The sequence below is a fragment of the Alligator sinensis genome, unplaced genomic scaffold (genome assembly GCF_000455745.1).
Source record: "Alligator sinensis unplaced genomic scaffold, ASM45574v1 scaffold468_1, whole genome shotgun sequence".
Taxonomy (NCBI): Eukaryota; Metazoa; Chordata; order Crocodylia; family Alligatoridae; genus Alligator; species Alligator sinensis.
The window spans coordinates 2,094,759-2,106,630 of record NW_005842087.1 but is presented as its reverse complement, the minus strand read 5'-3'; the positions used below and the strand labels follow the sequence as shown (position 1 = coordinate 2,106,630).

General features: G+C 41.0%; 1 protein-coding gene across 1 annotated transcript in view; it reads left to right on the top strand.

Annotated features, from left to right (window-relative positions):
- Nucleotides 1-11,872, top strand: part of HMCN1 (hemicentin 1) — a 359,897-nt gene that overhangs the window by 294,037 nt on the left and 53,988 nt on the right. Inside the window, 10 exon segments of the mRNA XM_006023882.3 lie at nucleotides 1,719-1,863; nucleotides 2,763-2,890; nucleotides 3,409-3,565; nucleotides 6,426-6,547; nucleotides 6,702-6,866; nucleotides 7,079-7,186; nucleotides 7,471-7,608; nucleotides 7,735-7,869; nucleotides 8,297-8,566; nucleotides 10,780-10,970. Coding sequence (XP_006023944.1) covers nucleotides 1,719-1,863; nucleotides 2,763-2,890; nucleotides 3,409-3,565; nucleotides 6,426-6,547; nucleotides 6,702-6,866; nucleotides 7,079-7,186; nucleotides 7,471-7,608; nucleotides 7,735-7,869; nucleotides 8,297-8,566; nucleotides 10,780-10,970 — 1,559 coding nt within the window.

Below are 11,872 nucleotides of genomic sequence, written 5' to 3'. Positions count from 1 at the left end.
CAGCAGGGGTCCAATGTTGCCCTTGCTTTTGCTCCAGCTCCCCACATATCTGAAAAGGGACTTTTTATTGTCCTTGATGCTCGAAGCTAGTTGGAGTTCAGTTGCAGCCTTGGCTTTCCTGGTTTACTCCCTGCAGGACCGGACCAGTGCAGAATATTCCTCCTTGAAGGTGAATCCCATCCTCCATCCTTTGTAGGCCTTTCTTTTTAGCCTCAGGAGGTCTGCTAGATCTCTGGAGAGCCAGGGGGGCTCCTGTGCCCTCTTGCTGCCTTTCTTCTGAGATGGAATAGCCTTAGCTTGTGCATTGAGGATCGCTCCCTTGAGGAGCAACCACTCTTCCTGGACTCCCCTCCCCCTGGGGTCATGGTCCCTTAGGGCCTCACTGACAAGCCTCCTGAGCTTGTCAAAGTCGGCTTTCCTGAAGTCAAGGACTTCAGTGTTGCTGACTGACTTGCCAGCTTTACAGCGGATGGTGAAGGTGATCAGCTTGTGGTCACTGTCACCCAGCTTCCCATTGATCACTAGGTCACCAATTAGGTCATCCCCAGTAGCCAGTACCAGGCCAAGCAGTGCTTTACCTCTCGTTGGCCTGTAGACTTCTTGAGTCAGGTAGAGGTCATATACATATACAGGCGACTCTCACCATTCGCAGGGAATCTGTTCTGGAGATCCCTGTGAATGGCGAAATCCCCAAATACCGCACTGTGTTCATGGACGTCATGAACTCAGTGCCCCCGGTGGCTGGGGGGGCGTGGGGGGAGGCATGGCTGCACTGGTGATGGTGGGAGTGGCATTCATGAATATTTGAAACCACAAATGCCAAACCCGCGTATAGCAAGGGCTTCCTGTAACACATTTTTCTTTAGTTAAACAGAAATTAAAAGCTTTACTAAGGGCCCCTTTATATGTTCAGGTATAGGTGTGATAGGATGTAAGGCACCCACAAGTAGCAAGCGCCTGCATCTGTGAGTTCCACTGCTGATCGGACTGCCAGCCACGGCAGGACCCCATATGTTGATGTGGCTGCAAGTTCCATCAGCTGTGGGACTCCCAGCTATGGCAGCTAATGGTGTACCCTGCAGCTGGGATCCCCATCAACTGACAGGGCTCCCAGCTGTGGGGGCATAGCTATTCTATGCATTCAAATTAAAGCTGGATAGAAACTAGCTATAAAGTTGTTACACATTTTTCAGCTCTAACTTTATAGCTGGATGGACCTTTTTATGGAGTAATTGTTACTTTGCACGTGTAGCTAGTCTAAAATAATTGCACAATTAACCACTTAATTGTATAATACGTGTAACATGTAAAGGAGGCCTAATATGCTAGTGGCTTAGCGCTGTATTATTCAGTTTAAGATTAGTTTATTGCTCCCAGGTGCTGTGTTTACACATGTACCCGGGACTGCAGCACATTGAGATTGCTTGGAGCAGCTCTAACCTGGCTCAGTATGCTGCGGAGGGTCTGGCTGGGGCATGAAGGTGCTCCAGTGTGGGGGCAGGTAGTAAGCAAAGATCACCACTGTATGCAGGGAACTCTCTCTTTAATTTGTAGCACATTTTTCTTTAATTCCCTACTGCAGCATGTTGTTTTGTATGCATTTATTACGTTTTTAAGAAGCTTCAAACACACCATCTTTGTTACTGTAGCCATTTCTGTGTCTATTCATAAACAGTTAAGTATAAAGTTAATATAATCTGGAATTCTTCTTAATATAGTTGCACCTATAATCAGAACTGGCCCTCAGACTGTTGTTGTGCTCATAAATACATCTGCTGTTCTGAAGTGTGATGCAGAAGGAGTACCAACCCCAAGAATTACATGGAGAAAGGATGGGGCTATTTTTTCTGGAAACAATGCCAGGTAACTTCTAATGGTCAGAAAAATGTTCTGCAGCAGCACTTTAACAATGGGTCTGTGATAGAAAATGTATATCTCTTGGATTTACTTAATGTGCATTATTTTTACTTTCACAAAAACAGGATTAATTTTTTCTCCCATACATCTCAACCTGCAAAGGCCCAAATGTAGGGTGCAGTGTTGCAGGGTGCTAAATAATAAACAATTATTCATGCAGGAAATTTAAAATACAGTGGGATTTATTCTTGTAGCATAAAAACTCTTTCAACAAACTCAGCGCTGTTCTTTTTTGAAAATCGGTAAAGTTTATGTTTCTATTAAAGAACTTTGGGATTTAAAGGAACTGATTGCTTGGAATGTGACAGATACTGGAAGGTACTTGTATTTCCTACTTGGTAAAACTTTCCAGGTCTATTCCAGCTTTAGTGTTTATTGTAATTAATAGGAATCTTCATATCAGTTTCAGAGGGCTTGGGATCTGGCATGTGGCACATAACTGACAAGCACTGACCAAATGCTTAATGTTTTAGTTATATTTAAAGGGCAACTAAGGAATGTTTGTTCATTAATGACTCATATTTTCTGTTTTTTAATGAGTAATCTGTAAGAATCACATCATGGATAAAATTAGGCAAATACCATGTCCGCTCATTTGGAAGTCATTATAACAATCAGATTTCCAAATTGTTCTGGAAAGGGAATAGTAGACATCCTGGAACAGAGAGTGAAGGCAGAATAAGACTAATATCATTAAATAAGAATGTGTTTGGTCAAATAAAAGTGCTGCCTGTTTTGGCTGTCCTTGTGCTTCCTGAGTTATCCTCACATTTCCATTCTCCTGACATAATAGCCCACAGTTTTGTTTGTGAAAAAATAAAATAAAATCTATGGCTTTGTTTTAGATATTCAGTGTTAGAGGATGGATCTCTATCTATTCACTCTGCACATGTGACTGACACTGGACGATATCTGTGCATGGCAACCAATGCAGCTGGAACTGAACGCAAGAGAATTGATTTACAGGTCCACGGTAAACATTTCTTTTATAGATAAACACAGCTGTTCTATAACATTTGGTGTAGAACTGCACCAGTCTTGTTATTTGCTGTGTCTTGAAACCTGTCTTTAATACTGGGTATAAGCTGCAGAAAGCAATTGTACCTTGCTTTCATATACTTCAGAGTTAGAATAAAGCAATGTCTCTGCTTGTAATAGAGAAAGGGACCAGAGAAATTCAGATCTGTGTGCTGTTTTGTTTCCAAAATAAGGGATTATTCAGATTCAGGGTTTTGTTTCAGGCCCATCTCTAATTGTTTTATAATAACCGTAGAAATTTAGGGTTCTGTGAAATCTATGGGAGTAGAAAAAATAAAGTTATTCTTTTAACTGGAGTGTGCACTTCAACAAGACAAGCTAAGGGTTGAGGCAGATTCCCTACTAAGTTTTTTGGCAAGTCTATAAATGCCAAGTTATTCCTGCTAGAAAAAGGGGACAGTTCTAAGTAGTTCAACTGCATACATAACTTGGGCCTTATGTGTTATTCTTTAGTTCCTCCATCTATTGCTCCTGGACCTACCAACATTACAGTTACTGTTAATGTTCAAACCACACTACCTTGTGAGACGACTGGAATTCCCAGGCCTGTGATCAGCTGGAAGAAGAATGGGCACCTCCTTAATGTTGATCAAAATCAGAATACGTACAGGTGAGTAATATCCTAAGCTTTGATTTGAGCTACATTCGTCCCTGGTGTAAGACTTTTCAGCAACTAACCTGGCTTAATTTGAACTTTAGATTCATAGACACTAGGGCTTGAAGGGACCTTGGAAGATCATTGAGTCCAGCCCCCTGTCCCAGGGGCAGGAAGTCAGCAGGGGTCATAGGATCCCAGCAAGATAAGCATACGAATGTCTCTTGAAGGCATTCAGAGTAGGTGCTTGAACCACCTCCAGCGGCAGTCTATTCCAAACCTGGGGGGCTCGGACAGTAAAGAAGTTCTTCCTTATGTCCAGCCTGAAACGGTCATGGAGGAGTTTGTGACCATTCGACCTTGTCATCCCTTGGGGTGCTCTGGTGAACAATCGTTCCCCCAGATCCTGGTGAACACCACTGATAAACTTATAGGTGGCCACCAGATCACCTCTGAGCCTGCGCTTTTCCAGGCTGAAGAGTCCCATGGCTCTCAGCCTCTCATCATAAGGTCTGTTTTCCTGACTTTTGATCATGCGTTTGGCTCTCCTCTGCACTCTCTCAAGCTTCTCCACATCCTTTTTGAATTGTGGAGCCCAAAAACTGGATGCAGTACTCCAGCTGCAGCCTCACCAAGGCCGAGTACAAGAGAATGATGTCCCAGGATTTGCTTGAGAAGCATCTATGGATGCAAGCCAGTGTTTTGCTCACTTTACTAGCTGCAGCATCACATTGAAGGCTCATGTTTATCTTGTGGTCAATCATGACCTCCAAGTCACTTTCATCCGTAGTGCTAGCCAGTGTAGCACTGCCAAGCCTATAAGGATGCTGCAGGTTTTTCCTCCCAAGGTGGAGGACCTTGCATTTTTCGGTGTAAAACACCATCAGGTTCTCATCTGCCCATTTCCTGAGCCTGTCAAGGTCTGCCTGGATCACCCTCCTGTCCTCAGGTGTGGATGCTTTACCCCAGAGTTTGGTGTCATCAGTGAGTCCGCTTCTGACACCAATGTCTACATCATTAATGAAGATGTTAAATAGTATAGGCCCTAGGACAGAGCCTTGAGGGACCCCACTGGTCACAGTGATTCAAATTAACAGACTCAGCTGCATAGTAGTTAGTTGTACTACTGAATAAACACATTTAAATAGGACAGGTTTATGATCAAGATGATTATCCAAACTGATTTTCTGAGCCTTCAGGGTTGCCCACAGCATGGTTACTGCTAGATAGGTGTACAGGTTCTGATCTTGTATACTTCAGCAATTTGTGTCTGTTTCTGTTTAGGTTTTTTTTGTGTAGGTGTGTGTGTTAATCTTCTAAAGGTATATCTGTTCTTAGTTGGGGAAAGGCTAGAAGAACCAGTAACAGAGGCCTACATGCACATGTGTGTGTGTGCACGTACACAAACACACAAATGTACCATTCCAGTTACTCCAGGGCCATGTCTCCATGAGATGCTGACTGCAAGTAGCTCGTTACTATTTTGCAGTAACGTTGCATGGCATGAAGCATGATGTGACACTACTGCACAGTAATAATGAGTACAGTCAGTGTTGCCTATAAGTTGTTGGAGGATGCCACTGTGCCATAACTGTGGTTATCGAGCAGTCATTTAGTACTTGTGTATGCAATTACTATATGACTGTCCAGTAACAACTGTGCAGTCAGTGTCTTATGTAGACATGGCCCAGTAGACTAATACACCCATGGAGGCATTTAGGGCATTTGTACAGATGCTTGCACTGCATTGAAGGTGTTTTAGGTCAAAAGTACACTGCTGCCATTTTCTCAGTGCTGATGCGCATTTTGCCATTTATACAAATGCATGCGACACAGCGCTGGGTGCGTCAGCTCACATGTAGAGCAGACTTGATTAATAGAGTCTGCTGTAATGCACTGAAGATCTGATGCATCAGAGCAGACAAATGTATGTGTATAAATGCCCTTAGATTTTGCCATAAGGAGGAGCAGATTTTAACTGAAATAGCAATAACACATTTTCAATTTGCAGCTGCTAGACCAGATTAGCCACTCCTACAACAATGGCTACAAGTGAGGAAAAATGACATGAAGTGATCAAGATATGAGATAGTAAAACCCTGGATGAGAGTTTTAGCTGGGTAGAAAAGACGGCATCTGAGAGAGACAATGTTATGTTGAATGAAATGGCACTATTAAGACAGCATGAATGCAAGACGCTGGAGAAAGTTCTCAGTCAAACATAATTCCCAGGTTACAGTTCTGAATGACATGGCAGGATGGTGGAATTGCCCACAGTAATTGAGAAGGCAGGGGGGAAGGAGTGATCTTTTGGGATAGGAAATAATTTTTTTTTTTAGTTATATTGAGTTTGAGCTCACAGCTAACATCCAAGAAGATATATTAGAAAGACAAGCCAATATTTCAGTTTAGATAGAAGGAAACAGGCCTGGAGTGGATTTGAGTCACCTTGGAGATAAAGTTTGACTCTATGTTTATGGATGGTATTGTTCAGAAACAAGGTGTAGAAGAAGAAGAGTACGAAGGGCAGAGCACTGCAAAAGCCCAGGGGGAAAGGTGAGTTAAAATAAGGAGGATCCTCTGAAGGACATTGTGAAGGATCAGCTGGAGAGACATGAAGAGAGTCAGAAGGATGACACCTCAATAAAAATATTGTTGACTGTATTAAAAGTGGTTGACATAGGTTAAGGAGGATATTGTTCAACTTTTCTGACAAGAATGAGAATCATAAGATGGGTTATGGAACCTAAAATATTGCAGCTTTTTCTATAATCCAGCAATGGTATTCAAATCTGGCCTCCTGTGCAAGTGGATTTAGGAACCTGAGTGCATGTATGTAAAGAGAGATGTCATAGACTTGTAATGTCTTTTTCAGACTTTTGTCTTCAGGTTCCCTAGTAATCATTTCTCCCACTGTGGATGACACTGCAGTCTATGAGTGTGCTGTATCAAATGAAGCAGGAGAGGATCAAAGAGCAGTTGATCTCATTGTACAAGGTAGAGTACACTTTGCTAAGTGAGCAAAGTGGCTTTAGTTTGATGCTTATATTATTAAATCTTTACTCATAGTCAATAAAGAAAACAATTGTACATAAACAAGTATATGGAATTAAAAGGTTTGCTTATCATAATTTTCTTCTCTTATTTTCAGTGCCCCCATCAATAGCAGATGAAGCTACAGATCTCCTAGTGACAAAACTATTGCCTGCAGTCATTTCCTGCACGGCATCAGGTGTTCCTGCTCCCTCAGTTCACTGGACCAAAAATGGGATAAGACTTCTTCCCAGAGGAGATGGTTACAGAATTCTGTCTTCAGGTGTTGTGCATGATTCAAGTCTCTATATAGCAAGTCGTAGAATGTGGTGCATTATAGGAGTAGTAATTAAAATACTGATCATGAAGTTTTAGGGGAAAAAAAGTAAGCTTCTCAAAGTGCATTCAGATTTCTTTTTTTTTCTCTTTGAATGTAAGACACTAGAATATACTGCAACGAAGTACAGCAAACACTTTTATTTAATTTATCCCTAGGGGCTATTGAAATAGCTGCTGCTCAGCTAAACCATGCAGGAAGGTACACCTGTGTAGCCCGGAATGCTGCTGGTTCTGCACACAGACATGTTACTCTTCACATCCACGGTGAGGTGGGATCTTAACCAGAAAAAAACATTTTGTAAGCAGGGATAGGTGGTAACAATGAGAATAACAACGAAGCCAGATTGTGCCGTTGTGTTCACCAGTATCTTAGCTATGTGGGTAATATCATGGACACTCAATTAGAGCAGTCTCAGTGAGCTCTTTGTAAGGATGGCAGAAGCCAGCTATACTTAGCTAATATGATCTCCTCTTCAGGTTATGTAAATTGTCAAACAAATGTAGATATTTCTAACCAACTACTTTCTGTGCATCATTCCATTTTGTAGAGCCACCAACTATTCAAACCCAGCCAGGAACACTAGATGTTATTCTGAACAACCCTGCTCTTTTACCATGTGAAGCAATAGGAACACCACGTCCTATCATAGCATGGCAAAAGGAAGGCATCAATATAATCACATCAGGTATCTTAAAATGTCATTCTATTCAGCTGTACAATTTATGCTTATTTTCCTCATTCCTCAGTGTTAAAATTTAGATTTAATGGCTTTATTTATAAAAATGTTTTCTATCTTTTGTATGTGTTTTAGGCAATAGTTATACAGTCCTTCCTAATGGTAGCTTACAGATTGCCAGAGCAGCTACTGGGGATGCTGGCACTTATATGTGTGTTGCTCAGAATTCAGCTGGTACTGCCCTAGGAAAGATCAAACTAAAAGTTCAAGGTGAGTCATTGTCTGATCTTCACATGCATAGACCAGGGACATCAAACTCATCAGGCCATGGGCTTGATGAGTAGTGTATGAGTGGCTTGTGGCTTGTCCATGCATCTGGTTGAACCCACATGCTGCATGCATTGGACCTGGTCCCATGCTGCACACAGCATACAAATCCCATGCAAGAACCACAGGCAGCACCATGGACCATACAATAGGGCTCTATAAGCTAGATCTGGGTTGTGGGTTATATTTTTGACACTCCTGATGTAGACTTGCATACCTTTCTCACCTGCCTCTGAACAGAACCTTGGAGCCTTGAGTCCTAGACCTTGGCTCTGTCCACTAGGCTGTAAGACAGAAATACTTTTGAATTATTTTGGCTAGGCAATAAGTGTGTTGTATATTCTCTAAATTGTTTTTAATTCTCTTTTAGTTCCTCCAGTTATCAAGTATCATCCTAAGGAATACATAATTACTGTGGATAAAGCTGCCACTTTGCAGTGTGAAGCTGATGGCTACCCAGTGCCTGAGATCACTTGGCTCAAAGATGGAGAGCAAATTCCAGAGTCCATCAGGCAACGAATTCTTAGCACTGGGGCTTTGCAGATTGCCTTTGTGCAGCCTGATGACACTGGACGATACACATGTATGGCAGCAAACATGGCAGGATCAACCAGTTCTAGCATGGAACTCATTGTGTATAGTAAGTGAACATAAGAAGTGCCATACTGGGTCAGACCAATGGCCCATCTCTAGCCCAGTATCCTGTCTCTGACAGTGGAAGAGTGGATGCTATACAGAGAGAGCATCGAGTCAGATAACTCCAGAGTGATGTATTCCCTATTCAGTACCCTCCTTGGATTCCACCATTTATTGGGTTATAGATGCCAGATGAAACATCTCTGACTATTCTGTTCAATAGCTATTAATGGATCAATCAATCTATCATCCATTAATTTATCCAGTCCCTTTTTGAATCTAGCTATGTTATCTGCTTCTACCACCTCCTGTAGCAATGAATTCCATAAGTTAACTACAAGTTACGTAAAAACGTAGTTGGCAATAAACTTGTTAGTTGTTATTGGCAGCGGCTCAGCTAAATGTTGCCTCCTTGGCTGCTAACAAACCTGTTACCTACTAATTTCAGTGACTGATTTGTATAATGTCATGATGATGTTCTCTGTTTTGTTTTCAGTTCCCTTCTTAATACTGCCCGATATTTTATTGGTTCTTTTGGTTGACACTGCACACTGAGCTGACATTTACTATCTACTGTGACTTGAAGGTCTCTTCCCTGAGTCGTAACAGCTAGTTCAGAAACCAGCATTGCATACATATAGTTGAGGTTATTTTTCCCCAAGTGCATTACCTTGTAGTTGTTGACATTTGAAGTTCATCTGCCATTTTTTGGCCCACTCACTTAGCTTGGTGAAATCTCTCTGCAGCTGCTCTCCATCTGCTTGGGACTTTACTACCCAGAATAATTTGATGTAATATGCAGACTTGGAGATTTCACTGTGCACCCCTATTTCCAGGTCATTGATGAAACTTTTGAACAAAATAGGGCCCAGCACAGATCCTTGTGGAACCCCATTTTTGACCTCCCTCAATCCTGAAAAGTGACTGAGCTCTTGAGTGAATGCTACCTGGTCCCAGTGACTTATTAGTATTACATTTATCAAATTGTTCTAAAAATTCCTCTGTTGTTACTTTAGTACGGTTCAACTGTTCAGGCCCATCTACTAGAAAGACTGATCTGGCATGGGAATTTCCCCAGAATCTTCCACGATAAACACCAATGCAACTAATTCATTTGGTTTTTCTGCTATGGCTTTATCATATCTGAGTGCACTTTTTAAACGCTGGTCACCTACTGGTCCCACTGATTTTCTAGATGGCTCCCTGCTTCTGATATATTTTTAAAAGTTTTTATGATTAAATTCAGCATCTTTTACTAGAAACTCCTCAAATTCTGTTTTTGGCCTGCCTGATTTCACTTGTACACATAACCACTCAGTTTGACCTTTTTTGTTTTTCTCATTTGGTCATGCCTTCCATTTTTCAAAGGTTGCCTTTTTGCCTTGACTTCCTTAACTCTGCTACTGAACCATTCAGGTTTTTTATTGGATCATTTGGTACCCTTTTTGATTTATGGTATACACTTTTCTTGAGCTTCTAATATGGTATTATTAAACAGTCTTCACAATCTGCTGGAGTTCTTAGAGGGTGTCTAAGGTTCAAGAAACATGGAGATTTCACTGTGCACCCCTGTTTCCACGTCATTGATGAAGCTGTTGAACAAAATAAAGCCCAGCATAGATCCCTGTGGAACCCCACTTTTAACCTCCCTCAGTCCTGAAAAGTGACTATTTATTCACCCTTTGCTTCCTAGCTTTTAACCAGCATTCAGTCCACAAAAAGAAAAGATGCCTGTGGGCTTTTTACATTTTTGACTGCTCCTTTAAACTTCTAACTAACTTCCTCATTCTTTTGCAATTTCTTTTCCTAAAGGTGTATATTAACTTCATAGAATTTTTTGGCTTCCTTCCCCATGCTTAAATGTTGAATGTGATTACGTTATGGTCACTTTTAAGAATGGCTGACCACAGATACCTCTTTAATCAGGTCCTCTAACCAGGTCAGGATTAGGTCTAGAACTGTTTCTAAAATGGGATTAGAAAGGAATGGTCCACTGGTTTGGGACTGGGTTTAGGATATGTCACTATATTGGTCTCTAATGGGAGCTCCATACCTTTCTCTGAAGTATTTGATAGTGGTCATTGTTAGAGACAAGATACCAGATTAAATGACTAATCCAATCTGGTATATCATTTCCTGTATTCCTACATCAGTGTCAAGAGTAATGGAAGAATGACAAATACAGAGAATAATTACATTTGTTTTATCTCCTTATAGTACCACCTAAGATTCGCAGTACAGAGGCACACTACACAGCCACTGAGAATTTTCAAGCTGTTCTTTCATGTGTGGCTGATGGTATCCCAACACCAGCAATAAAGTGGAAGAAAGACAATATAACTTTAATGGACAGAGTAGGAAAACACAGGACTGTCCCATATGGAGCTCTGATTTTGGACAATGTTGTTGTAAGTGTTCTGCATTTGAGCCTCCTTATACATGTTGCCTATTCTTTCATGTAACAATTTGAACAGAACAAAAGGATGTAGTTCTACATATCTGTAACGTCTGGAGAAAGATTGAGGAATAAGTCAATACAGGAAAACCGTAGGAGAGTCTATATTATCTTGTGAGTTGGTCCTCAGGGGTCATGTTGAGCTACAGTGGTAGGTATATTCACAGAAAATATGCTCTGAAATTATTGACATGGGTTATATATGATGGATTCATAGAAGATCCCAGTGTCCAAGATTATTGATTTATCACCAAAGGAAATTCACTATAATAAACTACATTTAAAATATGTTCTAGTGTTCCATTACGTAAGTATTTTGAAAGACATTATGGAGCATAGTTTATTTTTCTGATAACTAGGTAGTCATTCCCTTTCCTCCTAGTTTGGCTCATTATTTTTTTTAACAGTTTTAGTAATGTAGACTGTGCTGAAATAACCGTAAATGAAATTCTGAAATCGAATACTATATTTAAGGCTGGTTTAGTCTGCTCTGTTTGTTGTTCCTGAAACAATTGTTAATCTAATCTGCTAACCCGCATTTACGGATGAAATGCCCACTGCAATTCGTCACCATTCTTTGCCTGCTCCATGATGGTATGTGAAGAGTGGTTTCTCAGTAACAGATCTATCACAGATCCCTTTGATGTTAAGACAGGAGTTAAGCAAAACTGCATCATTGCTCCAATACTCTTCTCAATATTCCTTACTGTGATACTACATCTGACCACCAACAAGCTTCCATTTGGAGTGGAGCTAAACTACCAATTGTTTGGTAAATTGCTTAATCTCAGCTACCATTCATCATCAGCACAGAGACAGAAAAGGATCTTGGAGTCATTATTGACTCCAAGATGA